The 19,280-nt window shown below is 43.9% G+C and overlaps 1 protein-coding gene across 2 annotated transcripts in view; it reads right to left on the bottom strand.

The window, feature by feature from the left end:
* Window positions 1-3,396: 3,396 nt before the first annotated feature.
* The window catches only part of LOC144502767 (calcium-binding protein 7), a 63,499-nt gene continuing 47,615 nt past the window's right edge, over window positions 3,397-19,280 (bottom strand). Inside the window, exons 4-5 of one of the 2 annotated variants that reach the window (XM_078227037.1) lie at window positions 7,744-7,923; window positions 3,397-3,501 (exon numbers count right to left, since the gene is read on the bottom strand). In XM_078227037.1, the coding sequence (XP_078083163.1) occupies window positions 3,397-3,501; window positions 7,744-7,923 (285 nt within the window). Of the gene's footprint in view, window positions 3,525-7,743; window positions 7,924-19,280 lie in introns of both variants that reach the window. The other variant, XM_078227038.1, reaches the window with a different exon arrangement.

Raw genomic sequence — 19,280 nt, 5'->3', positions numbered from 1 at the left:
ACCAGTTATCGACAGAGGTCGTCTAGGTATGTTTGTAAATTAGGCCCCCACAATGCCAATAACACTTGACACTATTTTTGGACTAAACATGCAGCGTGCATGCTCTGCCTAACATGTGCTAGCGGCAGAGCTGAAGAGGAACCAATGAGTTATCTTCACTTTATATTTACAAGGCCAAGAGGAACAGAAGCGCTCCTCAAGGCTGCTGTGCTGCCACTTCAGAATCCCTTCCCTTTATCCACCTCCCCCCCCCCCCCCCACCCCCAACGATTGGAGCCCACCTTCTATCAGCCTGGAGGCTATCATGCGCTGCCTGATATTGCAGGTTGCTTTGGGTGGCACCTCGTTTCTCCATTTTCATCCTGATGGCCCAATGCTGATTAGTCCCTGCATTGAAAATGGAACCTCCTACCGGAATGGTTAGGCAGCTGGCCTGTGCACACTGCCTGTCAGTCACCTGTCGTCAGCCCACTCTCGGAGGGAAAAACAGCCCCATTCTCTCAGCAGCATGTAATCCGATTTAGCTGGGCTGCTGATGAGATGACTTTCCAAGCAAGGGGTTTTCTTTATCTGACTGTATGAAAGATTGGCTTGTTTGTGGAACACACTCAGAAAGAAGTCTTTGAAACAGTTTCTTCTAGCTGTCTGTGAACTGATGTTTGAAGCATCACAGGGAGTCTCTGGTTTCACAGCACCTGCCTTTACACCTTGGGATATTAATGCTTATTATGTGCGTATGAGCTTTCTCTTTCTGCTATTTTAGCAGGGGCATTAATCTCTTCAAAATTAATTGGTTATTGCTTCCACTAAAATAGCAGAGGAAGGAATCACATATGAATGCGCATCACGTGGCATATTTTCAGGACCTAAGGATTAAACCGCAGGGTTCATAAGCATAAAATCCTGATTTTCTGTCAGGTTGTATAATACTTCATTTAATACAAGCTATTCAATTGGACCATATCAAACATTCAGCAGTTAATTGAATGGTCATGACTGCAGTTCAACACACATCATGGAACAGCTGATTGAGAATCGGATGTATCAGAAATATTGCTGTAGACTAAAGGGGAATACTTGGAATTTATGACATTTTCAACATTATCTTGGACCTTGCTTTTAGAAGAACAGCAGGCTTTTTTAATTTGAACAAAAAAAATCATTGATATGATTGCTTTATTTAAAGTGTTAAATTAAATTGGGGCTTTAAAGAAAGATTTAAATCTACTGAAAGTCTTTTGACACGTACTGGGATATCGGGTTTCATTTTTAAGTGCACTTTTTGCCCCCATAATTGGTTCTAGAAGATGCAATCGATGTTACATCCCTAAGCAAAAATGTATTCATGCTCTTTATATATAATTAAAACTATAGTTTATAGAGTGATTATTGACAGTTCAACTACACTAAATCAGTGACAATGCTAGAGTCTCATACTTAAACCTAAGCCACAGCATTAACTGTGATGGTAACCTGAGTTGTTTGCTACAGCTCAACGTGCTATTTCATTAGCCTTTATGTACCTCCGGATGTCCTTTGAAATACAAAGATTGTCAGGACTACGGTAAATAGGTTAAATATTAATAATAGTCAAAATATATTAATAATAGAATTAAAGTGTATATGTTTAGCTTTAAAATTTAATAAACATTTAATGTCTTGTTGAGATACAAAATAAAAAAAGCATTTTGCAAATATAAATTTTGTCTGTTGTGTCCTCAAACCACTTCCTGCCCTGCCATCTCTAACTTCCACCCACTTGAGTGACAATCAATTGCTCACTGGCTTGGTGGAAGGAAAGATTATTATCTCACACATAATCCATTTCATATCATCGTAAGAAAGCTTATAATAATACCACAGAACATGATTGAATACATCCCACAGGACTGACACTGGCTGGCTGTCAACCATCTACTGAGGCAGACTATATTTTCCTATCAAGTGTATATTAAATTTAATAAGAAAAAGAATCCTTTCTCTTCTTAGAAGTCGTTAGGACCCTGAAACCTCCAATAATTTGGTTTGGTTTCCTCATGTTCACATAGCAAACACCATCAACAGTGGCAATAAAATCCAGTACTGGAAATATCATTGCCCTGTACCTCATAAACATGTTTTTTTTTCTATCCTCCCTAAATGAATGTAAGTTACTATAGTAAAGTATGTAAAAATATATCTGTTCAATTTTAGTAAAACAACAAGCTAGGTTTCCTCGTTAAGGTATTTTGCTTTAAAAAAAAAGTAAAACTGTTTTAAAACTGTTGACTGGGGGCGTGGAAACAACCTTCTGACAAATTGAGAATGAATCCAAACCTCTAACATTGCCAATAATTTCCTCCTTAACACTGATGACAGAGTGAAAACTTGGCTTCAGTTCAAGCGAGTTTTCATGCTGGTCATTGCAAAACTAAGCACAAGGCTTGAACAGGATAGACTTAGTTTATTTCCATCCAACCTGCATTTGTGCTCCTTACCATTCTAGGAAGTTACATCTGTAATATTGCTGTAAAAACCATTGTATTTGATGCTGTCATCCAGCAGTTGGTGCAAGAGTTCTTTTTACACTTAATTCTGAGAGTAAGAACGGGATAATTACAAAGGGTCAAACTGATTCTATTTAAAACTCAAATCTGTACTGGTGTAGTATCCATCGGAAACTGGCCACGTTACCCTACATTAGCAATTGACATTTTAAAAATGATATTTGTGCAATGCTAAAATATTAACTGTGTACTTTAATGGTTTGTATATAATATCAAATTGTAATATGTTGAGTCATGTGATGCAAATTAAAGTGTGGAGTTTCACTTTTCACACTAACACAATAGTGATTGTTGACTTTTTGTTAAATAAAAACAGACAGGGAATGGGCAAGGTGTACATTTGATGTTCATGGAAAGTTCAGATTCTGACCACCCCAAAAAAAAAACAGCCGGCACCATAACTGTTTTTCTTACGGAGGAAATGAGAATACAATATCCAGAACCCTTTCACTCACCAGTCTGGGGTTTTTTTCCCCTCTCGTTAGACAAACATTGTTTGGATTCACTCTGCCAAAATAGGAACTCCTCCAGTCTTCGTTATAGGGCTATGCCTATGCAATAGTGTCCTGCATACCGTAGATTTCATCTGTCAGTAGCGCACTTAGTGACATCCTTATGGGTGCTGTTCATCAACATTGTAAAAGAGTTTCACAGAATGAAAGTGGGTCACATCACCGTGCATTTTGAGAATCCATGCATCATCATGCATCTAATTTCCTGTATTCCTGTGTAGGCTGGATGTTCCTTCAGGGACTCCAAAATCAAGAGGACTATCATGCATTTGGGCTGCTGTCTTATCAGTTTCTCGGAATTGTCCGGGGTGAGGGCTGATTGTGAGGCTGCCGCGCCCTTATTTCATCCCACTCCTCAGCACCTGATTTGCTGCTATGAGCATTACACTGATGATGAAAGCTATAGCGAACGCACAGATGAGACTCTTTCTTACACACGTCTGCTTGATCTGCTGTGTTGAGCACGCTGCAGATAAAAACAAAAATCGTTTTGTTCTCTGAATTCACTTGAAAACAGCACCCCCTTCATTTTGCTCAGGGCTCTATCCAGAGGCCTAGCTGGGAAGTGAATGAAACCTGTCCAGCAAGAGGAAGTCACTTCAAATGCCAACTGAAAATTATTTATTATTAGTGTCACAAGTAGGCTTAGATTAACACTGCAATGATGTTACGGTGAAAATCCCCTAGTCGCCACACTCCGGCGCCTGTTCGGGTACACTGAGGGAGAATTTAACATAGCAAATGCAGCTAACCAGCAGGTCTTTCAGACTGTGGGAGGAAACCAGAGCACCCGGAGTAAACCGGGTACATTTGAAATAGAGGTAGAAAATGTTGGGGTACTCAGCAGATCTGGCTGAATCTTTGGAGAGAGAAATAGAAGAGTGAGGATGATTTTGAGTGACGCGGGTCCTGTTGGTGTGGTTTACAACAGGTTTTGAAAAGCAAGATTTAGCCGAGGAGATTCCCCCTCCAGGGAGAACGTGCAGACTCTGCACAGATAATCATCTAAGCTGGGAACTGAATCCGGGTCCCTGGCGCTGTGAGGCAGCAGTGCTAACCACTGTGCCACCGTGCCGCCCATGGCTTTCTGCTTGGAACTCAAGTATGTGACAATGTTAGAAATGCCACTCCCTTTAAGATTTAAGCAGGACCGGCTGCAGAGTGAATTGAGAGAGCAGACAATACTAATCGAAGCTTGCTTCTGGACGGGGAGAGGATCCGGAAGGGATGGGTGGAAACTTGTGTGTGTACTGATCTATAGTTTCACAATAACAGTGGCGCAGTGGTTAGCACTGCTGCCTCACAGCACCAGGGACCCAGGTTCAATTCCCATCTCTGTGTGGAATTTGCACGTTCTCCCCGTGTCTGCGTGGGTTTCCTCCCAGAGTCCAAAGATGTGCAGGTTAGGTGAATTGCCCATGCTAAATTTCCCTTTAGTGTCAAGGGCATTAGAAGGATAAATATAAGGGGCTACAGGAATAGGACCTGGGTGGGATTGTGGTCGGTGCAGTCTCGATGGGCTTTTTGGCCTTTATCTGTACTGTAGGGATTCTATTCTATTCTATGAAATAAAACAGTCGTGAATCATCAGGCTGTCTTCAGTTGGAGATTCACCTGCCTAACAGTATGGCTGGAATTTTCTGGCTGTTCCCGCCAGCGGGATTCTCTGGTCCCGCTGCAGTGGATGCAGATCTGGCTGAGTCCCAAATTCTCTCTCCTTGATTGCAGCAGCGGCGGGAGTGAATGGCCAGAAAATTCCAGCCCATGTTTTAAATGTATATTATGTACCAGGACAAAGATGCTTAGCTATTGACTAATATATAATGGTGCACGTATATAAGTTCAAATGTACTCTGAGTGTTTTACATTTCAAGTGAAGGGGTAATTCTAGAGTCAATACTACCCTGTCACCAGAGGGACTATCACTTGCCCTGGAATCAATAAATGTACATTCCCTACCACAAACTCTGCAGGAAAAACAAATTGTGTTTAATTTTTAAAAAAACCATTATACCCATGTAAATATAGATTACAAATAAAATCTAGGGCAGTGAAGAGTTTATCACTCAGATGTTGAGGAATTGTATCATTAAAGACTGCCAAGGGATCATTTTCAATTTTGCTTTTAGTGTTATACTGACTCTGTTTCCGCACCCCCCACTCCCCCACCCCCCCCCTCCCCCCCCCCCCCCCCCCCCCCCCCCCCACCCCCGCCCCGGCCGACCCCGACCATCTAAATTATGTTGACATAAGTAGAGACTTACATTGAATTATGATACTTTATAAGTTTGGAATTGTTTCACTAAGTTATTTTTGAACCAACTTTCCAAAGTTAACAAGCTTTCAGGTAAAATTGGATTTAATGTTTAAGTGACAACATAATGTAACTCAATCCTTCCATCAAATCCTCATTTATCTTGATATTCGAAAGGAGATGTTAGGTATTCTGTTAATTTCACTCACTGGGGGGCAGGGAGATTCAAAAGACATTTCTACTGTCGACTTAGTATCAGTGGAAAATGAAAAAAGGATCTTTACCAATTCCAACCCACAACTAAGAATTCCTACAGTGAGGTTTTCTATTGTTACTACATACTACAATCTACTGTTGGGACGTGAGATTTTATCTGAAAGCTTACTTATTCAGAACAGTGTGGTCATGCAACATCTCAATGCCGTTAACGCTGTGCTGGCACAGTGGTTAGCACTGCTGCCTCACAGCGCCAGGGACCCGGGTTCAATTCCGGCCTCAGATCACTGTCTGTGTGGAGTTAGCACGTCCTCCCTGTGTCTGCGTGGGTTTCCTCCGGGTGCTCCAGTTTCCTCCCATAGTCCAAAGATGTCTGGGTTAGGTGGATTGGCCATGCTAAATTGCCCTTAGTGTCAGAGAGATTAGCAAGGATAAATACGTGGGGTTACTGGGATAGGTCGTGGGTGGAACTGTGATTGGTGCAGACTCAATGGGCTGAATGGCCTCCTTCTGCACTGTAGAGATTCTATGATTCTACTATTCTACAGGCTAGTAAGGAGTGGGCATAGCCTTGTATTACTTCGCATGCTGACCTTAAATCATGCCTGAGGGTGATGTGACCAGCAAGGTGAAGCTGTCAACATTGAGGGATGACAGATCAGAATGGGAGTTACTGCAGCTTACTCCTGTATAGTTCCCAGCTCAGCCAAGGCAGGGGAGAAGGCTATTAGCCAATTATTCCCCTCATATGCCGCATGGTGTGGAAGACACCTATAGGAAGCAAGGCAATTGTAAAATGGGACAAGGTAAGTCTTATTGTCTGTTCTTTATGGAGCAAGTACTCATTCTAATGGTTTGAAGTGGTACTCAAAGTCACTTGGAAAGTATCCAGAAGCAAAAGATTGCAAATGCTGGAAATTTGAAATAGAAGTAGAAAATGTTGGGGTACTCAGCAGATCTGGCTGAATCCTTGGAGAGAGAAATAGAATAGGGAGGACAATTTTGAGTGACATGTGTCCTGTTGGTGTGGTTTACAACAGGTTTTGAAAAGCGAGATTCAGCCGAGGAGATTCCCCCCACCTTCCCCTCCCCGGGGTAGCAAATGTAAGTATAGCCTCCGGGAGAGAGGGACATGCCTCAGCAGTGCCCTCTGGCACAGGTTGGCACTGCCAGGTTGCTGACAGTGCCAACCTGTACTGGAGGCAGTGCCAGGAGTGGGCCGCCCCAGGGCAGCCCCATGGGAGGGGTTCCCCTTTTTATGTGTTGGGGCTGATGCCTGTGAGTGGGGGCGGAGGGGTGTGCTGCCAGACTGCAGTGGGTGCGGGGGGGGGGGATTGGTCACCCCAATGCCTGCAAGGGAGGTGGGAGTTAGGGGGTCGCCCGATGCCTGCGAAGAGGGGGGAGATATGTTGGGAGTGCCCCAGTGTTGGCATTATGGGGGAGCTCCATCACTTCTGCTGTGGTAGGGGGTTGGTGTAGGGGGTTAGTCCCTGATGTTTATGAGGGGCGTCCTAATGTTTACATGGTGGGGGGGGGGGTGGGGGGAATGGGGGCCCTTCAGTTTGTGGTACTCATCAGATCTGACTGAATCCTTGGAAAGAGAAATAGAATTAGTGAGGATGATTTTGAGCGATACGTGCATCTGATTAGGGCACCCTTTAAAGGTGGCCCCACCCTACCAGAGTGATAGAGAAAACTCTCCCCCCACCCCTTTTTGTACTCAGGGAAGTTCAAGATCTGGGGTGGAAATTGGACGCTGCAGCTGGAGAGCTGGCTTTCAGTCAGAGCCTGACACTGAAAGAGTATGGGAAAATTCCAGCCATTGTTTCAGGTTGCTGCCATTTTGTCAGAACTGGAAGCCTGTCAATCAGGTGGGGTTCTGGGTAGAGAACCAATTTGGTCACATTGCATGCACATGGTGAAGTTAAAACTGGGATGTGTGCGGGCAACCCCAACTACTGAGTTTCCCAAGCCTTACTGACCCCCCCCCCCCCCCCCCACCCCACCCCATTTCTGGTGGGTCAGGTGTTAAAAATCCAGACCATTAACTTTGTTTCATTCTCTGCTTCCAGCCCGGCTGAGTATTTCAAAACGAGAAAATGCTGGGAAAAAAAATATTCTTCCATTTATCACATCTTATCAGAAAAAGTGACATCCATTCAGTCGCACTTGGTGGATTTATGACTGCAGTAGCGATTTACTGGAAGCCAGACACACTGCGCCGTGTTACACTGGACTTACTGTCAATGTCAACAGGACATTCATCTGGGTTTACAACATGGCCCGCTTCTTCTGTCATGATTATATTTTCTATGTCCTTCATTGACAAATGTTCACAGAATGCCTCGTAAAGAAGTCTCTTCAGCTCTTCGACTGTCATTCTCTGCATATCGCACTGTGGGACAAACCACATACAGAAAGTTGATAACCCCAGGAGTAGTCTCATCATAACATAATTACACCCATTACCTGATAGCAATAACAATAATAATCTGCCTCACCAATGGCACTCTGATAATTACTTCATAGTAACTTGAATTGGAATCTTTGTTGAGTCTCTTGCCTTTTTCTGTTCATCTGGACATTTTGGCCACTGCAATGTTTCTATAATAATGAACAGTTCCCAATGGTTAAACTGAATTCATGTTTTTATTACAGAAAAGTTCTATTGTACCAAAGACCATTGTGATTGGGATCATTATAACACTAAGGGAAGGCTCGGCTTACACTCTTCACCTGGACATAAACAGCAACAATGATCGGATTAATGTTATTCTTTATCATTGAGCTGCTTATCTAGAAGTGTATTTATAGCACCATAAACAAATAATGTGTCTAAATATAGCACTGTAGAATAAAAGGATGTGAATGTGTTCCGTGACTTCTTATATGACACTGGCCTGATCTGAGTTGAGGGGTGATTGGCAGACAGAGAATGAAGATAATGATCAGGTAAGTTCACCAACCTCACCCCTCCTACCCCCACAGGAAACAAATAATGACTAGATATTGTGTTGCTGCTGCGTGCGCCTAGAGACACATTATAGAATATTAGTGGCAGAGAGATGACTGTAGTCTGGGAAAGAGAATATGCCAAGGGCAGAATCTACTCAGGCCATCGAAGGTGGTTTTGGGGACAAGCGGGCCGAGAGAGTCCCGGAAAGTGATGCTGAGTCGTGATAGAACATAGCACATAGAACATTACAACGCAGTACAGGCCCTTCGGCCCTTGATGTTGCGCCAACCAGTGAAACCAATTTAAAGCCCATCTAACCTACACTATTCCAATATCATCCATATGTTTATCCAATGACCATTTAAATGCCCTTAATGTTGGCGAGTCCACTACTGCTGCAGGCAGGGCATTCCACGCCCTTACTACTCTCTGAGTGAAGAACCTACCTCTGACATCTGTCCTATATCTATCACCCCTCAATTTAAAGCTATGTCCCCTCATGCTAGCTATCACCATCCGAGGAAAAAGGCTCTCACTATCCACCCTGTCTAATCCTCTGATCATCTTGTATGCCTCTATTAAGTCACCTCTTAACCTTGTTCTCGCTAATGAAAACAACCTCAAGTCCCTCAGCCTTTCCTCATAAGACCTTCCCACCATACCAGGCAACATCCTGGTAAATCTCCTCTGCACCCTTTCCAATGCTTCCACATCCTTCCTGTAATGCGGCAACGAGAACTGTACGCAATACTCCAAGTGCAGCCGCACCAGAGTTTTGTACAGCTGCAACATGACCTCCTGGCTCTGAAACTCCATCCCTCTACCAATAAAAGCTAACACTCCGTACACCTTCTTAACAACCCTATCAACCTGGGTGCCAACTTTCAGGGATCTATGCACATGGACACCGAGATCTCTCTGTTCATCCACACTACCAAGTATCTTACCATTAGCCCAGTACTCTGTAATCCTGTTACTCCTTCCAAAGTAAATCACCTCACACTTTTCCGCATTGAACTCCATTAGCCACCTCTCAACCCAGCTCTGCAGCTTATCAATGTCCCTCTGTAACCTGCAACAACCTTCTGCACTGTCCACAACTCCACCGACTTTAGTGTCATCCGCAAATTTACTAACCCATCCTTCTACGCCCTCATCCAGGTCATTTATAAAAATGACAAACAGCAGTGGCCCAAAACAGATCCTTGCGGTACACCACTAGTAACTGAACTCCAGGATGAACATTTCCCATCAACCACCACCCTCCGTCTTCTTACAGCTAGTCAATTCCTGATCCAAACCGCTAAATCACCCTCAATCCCATGCCTGCGTATCTTCTGCAATAGCTTACCATGGGGAACCTTATCAAACGCTTTACTGAAATTCATATACACCACATCAACTGCTTTACCCTCATCCACCTCTTTGGTCACCTTCTCAAAGAACTCAATAAGGTTTGTGAGGCACGACCTACCCTTCACAAAACCGTGTCGACTATCCCGAATCAAATTATTCCTTTCTAGATGATTATAAATCCTATCTCTTATAATCCTTTCCAAAACTTTGCCCACAACAGAAGTAAGGCTCACTGGTCTATAATTACCAGGTTTGTCTCTACTCCCCTTCTTAAACAAGGGGACAACATTTGCTATCCTCCAGTCTTCTGGCACTATTCCTGTAGACAATGACGACATAAAGATCAAAGCCAAAGGCTCTGCAATCTCCTCCCTAGTCTCCCAGGGGACTTATCTATTTTCACACTTTCCAGAATTGCTAACACCTCCTCCTTATTAACCTCAATCCCGTCTAGTCCAATAGCCTGTATCTCAGTTTTCTCCTCGACAACATTGTCTTTTTCCTGCGTGAATACTGACGAAAAATTCCGACATGGCATTGCCTTCTTCCAGCTTTTCGCCAGGTGGCATTGTAGGAAAGTGGGGAATGCCCTCATCTGTCAGGTAAGTAATTATGAGCTTATTATGTAGCCAATTATAAGTTCTTCAGTCCTCAATTCTAGATTTCCCAGCTATGGAACCCGTTTCTCAACCTGTCAGTAAGTCGCCAGAGTCACTGGGGTGAGTGCATAGAAAGAGGAGCTTCTTCAGTTGTTGTGTATTTAAGTGGTTGCATGATTGCTTTAAGAGCCAATCACATGTTGCTCCACCATTCATCTTGATCGTGGCTGATCATCAAATTCAATATCCTGATTTCCCCCCTTCCTCCTGTATCCCTTGATCCCTTTAGCCCCAAGAGCTGTATCTAATTTCTTCTTGAAATCAGATAACGTTTTGGCCTGAATTACATTCTGTGGTAGTGAATTCCACATATTCACCACCCTCTGGGTGAAGAAATTTCTCCTCACCTCAGTTCTAAAAGGTTTACCCCTTACCCTCAAACTACAACTCCTAATTCTGACTCCCCCACCATTGGGAATATTCTTTCTGAATCTACCCAGTCTAATTCTGTTAGAATTTTAAAGTTTCTATAAGATCCTCTCTCACTCTTCTAAATTCCAATAAATATAATCCTAACTGACTTAGTTTCTCCTCATATGACAGACCTGCCATCCCAGGAATCAGCCTGGTAAACCTTCGCTGTACTCCCTCTATAGCAAGGACACCCTTCATCAGATAAGGACACCAAAACTGCACACAATACTCCAGATGTGACCTCACCAACGCCCTATACAATTGCAACAAAACATCCCTATCCCTGTACTCAAATCCTCTTGCTATGAAGGCTAACATACCATTTGCCTTCTTTACTGCCTGCTGTATCTACGTGCTTACATTCAGCGGCTGATGCGCGAGGACTCCAAGGTCTTGTTGAGTATCCAACTCTCTCAATTTATACCCATTCAAGTAATAATCTGTCTTCCTATTATTGCTACCAAAGTGGATAACCTCACATTTATCCACATTATACTGCATCTGCCATGCAGATGCCCACACACTCAGCCTGTCCAAATCACGCTGAAGCATCTCTGCATCCTCCTCACAGCTCACCCTCCCACCCAACTTTGTATCATCTGCACATTTGGAGATAATACATTCAGTTCCCTCTTCCAAATCATTAATATATATAGATTGAACAAGATGGGAGAAGATAGTTTACATTGAGATTCAAACAAATAAGAGATGTTATCATAGAATCTCTACAGGGCAGAAGGAGGCCATTCGGTGCATCAAATCTGTACCAATTCTCTGACAGAGTAGCCTATCCAGGCCTTCCCTCCTGCTCCATCCCCAAAATCCCACATATTTACCATGGCTAATCCACATGGCTAATCCACATGGCTAACGTGCACATCTTGGGACACTAAGGGGCAATTTACCGTGGTCAATCCACCTTATTTTGTGTTAGACCTTTTGCTTGGGACATAGTAATACCCAAAATAACCTCAAACTCTTTCTAATTATCCTTGAGTTCCAATTCCTGATGAATTCATTGACATAATTCCGAATGTAAACTTTTGAATGAACCAGTGCAATTGAGCGGTGAAACAGAAAGCAGTAGTTTCTTTTTTTTCATTAAAGAGTATCCATTGATGTATTGAAGAATGATGACCTAGTGCAGTTTTATCAATCCAGCTGAAAATGGGTTTATCACTAAAAATAAGTTTTTTTAACAAGTGCCCAAGCCAATCTACAATTGAATAACCTGATTTTAAAATCACTGGAAATGACTGTGAAAAGCTACATTGAACCATTTAGTAGTTTAATTGGCATATACTGGTCAACTCCTTAATAAGTGAAATATTTTTGATTGAAAACCTTTAAAAGCATGCTACTAGTGCCTTATGCGCCCAAAATAATTAAGACAAGTTGAAGAACTTTCCGTAAAAAGTGGGGCGGCACGGTAGCACAGTGGTTAGCACTGCTGCTTCACAGCTCCAGGGTCCCGGGTTCGATTCCTGGCTTGGGTCACTGTCTGTGTGGAGTTTGCACATTCTCCTCGTGTCTGCGTGGGTTTCCTCCGGGTGCTCCGGTTTCCTCCCACAGTCCAAAGATGTGCGGGTTAGGTTGATTGGCCATGTTAAATTGCCCCTTAGTGTCCTGGGATACGTAGGTGAGAGGGATTAGTGGGTAAATATGTGGGGGTAGGGCCTGGGTGGGATTGTGGTCGGTGCAGACTCGATGGGCCGAATGGCCTCCTTCTGCACTGTAGGGTTTCTATGATTTCTATGAAAAAGTGCTCCAGGCACAAATCTCGTGATTTCTTTATCCTGGGAGAGGGAAAAAGATACATTAATTTGGAGTCACTTGGGTAAATCATAGAGTCATAGAATCCTACATTGCAGAAGGAGGCCATTTGGCCCATCGAGTCTGCACTGACCACAATCCCACCCAGGCCCTATCCCCATAACCCCATGCATTTACCCCAGCTGGTCCCCTTACACTGAAGGGACAATTTAGCATAGCCAATCCACCTAACCTGCACGTCTTTGGACTGTGGGAGGAAACCGGAGCACCTGGAGGAAACGCATGCAGACACGGGGAGAATGTGCAAACTCTGGGGCAAATTACAAAAATGGAGAAAGGGATAATTTGTGAAATGGGATTTCCAAAGTGGGATGTTCAATGCCAGTGTATCACTTGTTTGTCACGGATAGGTTCTGAACAGTAGTATCATGGAACACATGGCAAGATCAATATTGGAAAGAGGAACGAACACTATGGGGGCGATCTTATTGGCTCGTCCCACCATCGATTGGCGTGGCGAGTCGGTAAGATCAGGCAAGAGGTGAAAAATCTGGTTCGCGCCCAGTTTCTTGCCTCTCGCAATCTTGCTGGCCCCGTTTTGCCGGCGAAATCGGCTTCGTGCTCATGTAGACAGTTTAGAGTGCTACTAATTTTATTATATTAAATGTGTTAGTCAAGAAATGTTGGTTCATGATTTTGTTGCTGAATTTCTGACTGTCAAATGAAGTGCATTCATTCATTCATAGATGCACTGGCCATCTGAAGGATGGTTGGTTGTGTAAAGGATAATATAATGTTGACTGGGTCATGCAAGATTGTTCAAGTGTGGCAAATTCAAGTATTCAATAACCTGCTACATGTGGGTGGCAAATCCCCAGAAGGATCTTTGATAAGGAGTCGGGGTGAAGGGTTAACGAGTGATCTGGTTCTAGTTTAGGTAACATCGCGTGTCAAGTTTATAGATTTACTGACTACAGCATTCTTCCACTTACATTGGTCACAAAATCTTTTTGTGAGTTCTGATGAACCATCCGAAATCATGATATTAACATGATTTGTCACATGTTGAATAACTACAGACCTACTTTCATCGAAAACACTTTTTGTTCTTGGGTTTTCTGACATAGACTTTTCTTTTCCCTGGCAGTTTCATTGATGTTTGTTTAACTTGTGTAAATTGTAAAGAACCCTGAAGCTTTCTGCTACTTGGATCATCAAGAGTATTCATCCTCAAGTGGCACACTGACTATATCACTGCAATGTAACTAAAACCTGCTTGCTGTTTACCCTTTGTCCTAGCTAAGTATTGCAATTATCCCTTGGTGCTGATGTATTTCAGTCTCTTTGCTGGTGATTACTCAAGCTTCCAATTTCAGTTTAAGTACTTCCCTCATTCTTGTACCATTGACCCATTTACCAGCCCTGTGAGAGAGCAGCAGCGGGGCTGGTAGCAATGTTGGGAGGATGGGAAGGCTTAAAGATGTGTGGCTTTGGCGATTTTCATTCAATCACATTCAGTGAACGATCACACAAGTACATTCAGATCAGAGGAATTGACAAGGCACTTCCTGTTCTGGATGCAAGAATACAATCCATATCGATTCAGTGGCCATGACGTGTGACATTGACTATGCAAAGGGAAATTGACCTCAGGAGCATGATTGAAACACACACCGACTGGTGAAGATTAAGAAGGAAGTAATTTCCTGGTTGATCGCCTATAGCACCTCCTACACCTGAGGTTTACCACCTAAGCACACATTATCCTGGTGAATGGACTACTGAATAAATGAACAGAGTAACAGAATCAGAGAGAATTATGTAGAATTTTAATCTGAGTGAGAATTTGAACACTTTGGGGACAATTTTATCTTAATCTGCCCATTGGTAACTGACAAAATTGGGCCTAAAGCTGGTCGTATGCCCAATTCTACTCTCCATTGAAGCTAATATTGGGTGGGGTGTAAAACTGGCATTCCACCCAACGCTATGCCTTCTAGCCAAGTGTATTCGGTTAAAATCACCTCCATTTAGCTGCCTCGTCCGTATTCCCCCATTTGTGGCCCAGTGAGACAAGAGTAGAATTGCAACCCTCAGATTACTTCCTGAACATGATTCCTGGGCAGCATGGTGGCTCAGTGGTTAGCACTGCTGCCTCACAGTGCCAGGGACTTGGGTTCAATCCTGGGTGACCATCTGTGCGGAGTTTGCACGTTCTTCCCATGTCTGTGTGGGTTTTCTCTGGGTGCTCCGATTTCCTCCCACAGTTCAAAGGTGTGCGGGATAGGTTGATTAGCCATGCTAAATTGCCCCTTAGTGTCAGTGGGACTAGCAGGGTAAATACGTGGTGTTACGGGGATAGGGTCTGGGTGGAATTGTGGTAAGTGCAGGCTTTATGGGCCAAATGGTCTCCTTTTGTGCAATAGGGATTCTATGATTCTATGATTCTTGGGAGATAACAGTTGATATGTATGCCTTTGATATAATGCAAGGATGCAAATTGCTTGGATTCCTATAAACGCTGAACCTCAGCGAAATTCTGTTTCATTGAAAATCTTTCTCAATATGTTTCGGATCTGTATGCTGCAATACAACTGTGTTTGGCAACCCTTATAAAAGCCATTTGCTCTCAAAGAACGTTTGTTCTCCCTCCGGTGTGAGCTTTGTTATTGAAAAGAAAATGAAAAAGTTATTTTTTGGGCAGTGCAGACCAGGGGTTGGATTTCAGTTGGTGCCTGGTGGACTGAAATTGGCATATCCCATTGAAACTGAATGGCAGACTAACTCACAGGAGAATTCTATTTATCTGAAGAGCAATAAAAAGAGATATATCTGTACCCCCAATTCATTTCTTGTACCCATACTTCATGTTGTCAAACTACTGGTTAGCAGCAGCATAGTTATCCATTGGAGGCATGACGTAGCTGGTGTCTTGTGGCTAACTGGAAAATGCTCTCCCTATGCTACTGCACCCAAGATCCTCCACACAACCTACAATGGCAGCATCATTGGGAGTGGTACCTAACACACCTGCCCCATTCATAACCTTACATATTAATTTCATTTGTCAGCCACTATTTGCCTATGATTGGACAAAATTGCCATTCTACTGCATTCATGTGAAGGCTAAGGACTAATCTCAGGCAGCTTTGCACCTCCTGGTTGGTGCATATGTTATAATTGTAAGTTCTTGTAGATACCTGCCATATTTTCAGCATTAAGACGCTTCTAAACATGTTTTCATCAAGTGTTAATAAAGGAATATTAGTTCATGATTTAGTTGCCTGGATGACTTGTCACTGACTTGACAAGAAGAGGTTAAATCAGTCACTCAACTGAGTGCTGGCTGGCAACCAATAATCACGGTGGCACAGTGGTTAGCACTGCTGCCTCACAGTGCCAGGGACCCAGGTTCGATTCCTGACTTGGGTCACTGTTTGGATGGAATCTGCACGTTCTCCCTGTGTCTGCGCTGGTTTCCTCCGGGTACTCCGGTTTCCTCACATAGTCTGAAAGACGTGCTGGTTCGGTGCATTGGCCGTGCTAAATTCTCCCTCAGTGTACCCAAACAGGTGCCAGAGTGTGGTGACTGGGGGATTTTCACAGTAACTTCAATGCAGTGTTTAATGTAAGCCTCCTTGTGATGCTAATAAATATATAAATAAATAATCACCTAGATCTGGCCTGGTAACTCTTCAAAATGATTCTTTGATGAGGAGTTAAAATAAATAGATTAAGGATTTAATTTAGGTAATGCATGTTATCGGTTTACCAGCCAAAGTTTATTTATTTTATTTATTAGTCACAATTAGGCTTACATTAACATTGCAATGAAGTTACTGTGAAAATCCCCTAGTCACCACACTTTGGCGCCTGTTCAGGTACACTGAGGGAGAATTTAGCATGGCCAATGCACCTAACCAGCACGTCTTTTGGACTGTGGGCGGAAACCAGAGCACCCGGAGGAAACCCACGCAGACACGGGGAGAATGTGCAGACTCCGCACAGCCAGTGACCCAAGCCAGGAAACAAACCTGGCGCTGTGAGGCAGCAGTGCTAACCACTGTGCCACCGTGACGCCCAAAGTGTTCTTTAAAGTATCAGAGTGGGTAGCAAATCTCTCTTTCAGACAGTTGTGGCTTCAGACACCAGAGCACAAACATTTAGGCCGATGATCCAGTGCGATTTGGCCCAGATCCCACGGCACTATTTGCAAACAAGAGCAGGGAGGTTCTCCCCAGTGTCCTGGCCAATAACAATTGTTCCACCAACATCATTAGAACAGATTATCTGATGGCTATCCCATTAATGATGGAGGGACCTTGTTATGCTTACATTGCCTGCTGCATCTCAACAGGAATTATCATCCCCGCTTCCATTCAGCGACCAGTCTCTTCCTGAAGTATCTTCAGGATGGCCTCTCACCATTATTTCACAAGACTGAAAGGAATTACTGAATAATAATGTCTATTAGGCTGCGAGACTGCATACTATGTTGGAAGTTGGATGCTGCTTTCTCTCACACCGCCCCCTCTTGCACTCTCAAAGATACCTGGCAAATACTTCTCCACCAGTTTCATTTTTCATCCCATTTCAGAAATTAAAAAGTCATTCAGTATTTTGTTGTGATGTCGTTGCTCACCTGTGAGCAAACAGATGTAAGCAATGTTGCAGCACAACATTATTGAGGGGAGGAGTGGTATTATCACTAGACTATTAATCCAGAAACTCAGCCAATGTTCTGGAGACCCAGGTGCAAATCCCGGCACGGCAGATGGTGGAATTTGAATTCAATAAAAAATATCTGGTATTGAGAATCTACTGCTGACCATGAAACCATTGTCGATTGTTGGAAAAACCCATCTGCTTTACTAATGTCCTTTAGGGAAGGAAATCTGTTGTCCTTACCCGATCTGGCCTACATGTGATTCCAGAGCCACAGCAATGTGGTTGACTGTCAACTGCCCTCCAAAGGCAACTAGGGATGGGCAATAAATGCTGGCCAGCCAGCGACGCCATGTCCCACGAATGAATACAAAAAATGAAACACAGAGGATGAGATGTACCTTCACTGCCTAAAGTAGTCAGTCCGAGCATTTGGCAACTTTAGCCTGAACTGGACCAATTTTAGGTTTAGGATTTGTTGTCACCGTGCCAAGGTACCTAGATGTGAACCTGTCATGGGGATCCCCTGGGGGCACAAAGTTGAGAATAGCCCCAGGGGAAAGGGACATTGCACAGGTTGGCACTACCAGGTTAGCACCCATGCTAAACTGGCAATGTCAACCTGTGCCGGGGGCAGTGCCAGGGGCGGACCATAGTGGGAGCCTCATGGGGGAGGATTCATTCATTGTGGTGGTGGTGGTGGTGCTGGTGGGGGGGGGGGGCGGGGGGGGGGGGAAGAGTAGGTGGAAGGGGGGGTTGATGCCCGTTGTGATTACTGAGGTAATGGAGGGGGGGTAGGGGGGAATAAATGCCAGCTCTGATCAGGAGGGGGTGTGTGGCTCCGATAAGGGGTTGAGGGTGGGGTGGATCCGATCAGGAAGGGAGGGATGGGAAGGGCAGCCTCTGAGACCTCTGTGGTGGGCAGGGGGTGGAGGGTGGTGATGGAGGTCATTCTTTGGTCTGAGCGGAGCGTCCTTTAAACATGGTGCCCCGATCTCAGTGCAGTCGGGATTTATTGGCATGTTGAGGCCCCACCTTTCTACATAACGGCGTGAAACACGCCCACCTGTTTTTTGTGGCAGAGTGCGGTAAGATCTGGGGGCTGTTTCTCTTATCAGAACCAACGCTCTGCTGCTTTTTTGGTAAGATTTCGTTCATGATTTATTTTATTCTGACATTCTTTCTTCCATTTAAAGCTGGAAGTTGTAGCAGCAGAGATACTCGGGTTACCCACAGGAGGAGATTTTACTTTCCAGGTAACTATACAGTGGAGTAACGGAGCAAATCTCTCCGTGCTGAATACAATGGAGGAGGGAGGGGAAACAGAAATAGCTCAAGGATCTTTGATGGGCAGGGTTTGCTACTACTCAATGCACAGCATCAACCGGTGAAGAACAGCAAGTAGCTAAAGTAATGTGACAGGTATTCGACCTGAGAGCTGTATCAGCGTGGTGCTCCTGTAATGTCCATTCCACTGTGGCTTCTGAACAACAACAGGGGACATCACTTGGAGCAGCATATATATTTCACCACTGCTTTACTGAGACAACAGATATCCTTTTCACTATGTGTCATAATAGATCAAGGGCAACGGTGACATGCAACTTTGATTTTACCAGACACCAGACATTCCCTCAGTATAATGTGACATCTATTGCACCAATATTGCTATCATAAGTCTACAGGCACAGCCATCTCTTCTATCAATATTCAGTTAATAGACTCATTTTCTGAATGTCCTCTTGACTCACGCATTGTGAAGGAATCAAGGGCTTTGAGTTGTGGGGTGTCAAGGGGAGGTGGGAAAGGTGCATAAGCCACTTGATGACGCATTCATCTGAGACTTTCTGAGAATGCAGAAATGAGTAAATTGTTTTTGGATTACAAGTTGTTCTATTGCCCCAAATGCCTGTGTTAAAATATCAGAGG

This window comes from Mustelus asterias, chromosome 13 (assembly GCF_964213995.1).
Source record: "Mustelus asterias chromosome 13, sMusAst1.hap1.1, whole genome shotgun sequence".
NCBI lineage: Eukaryota > Metazoa > Chordata > Chondrichthyes > Carcharhiniformes > Triakidae > Mustelus > Mustelus asterias.
This window is presented reverse-complemented; position numbering and strand designations above follow the sequence as displayed.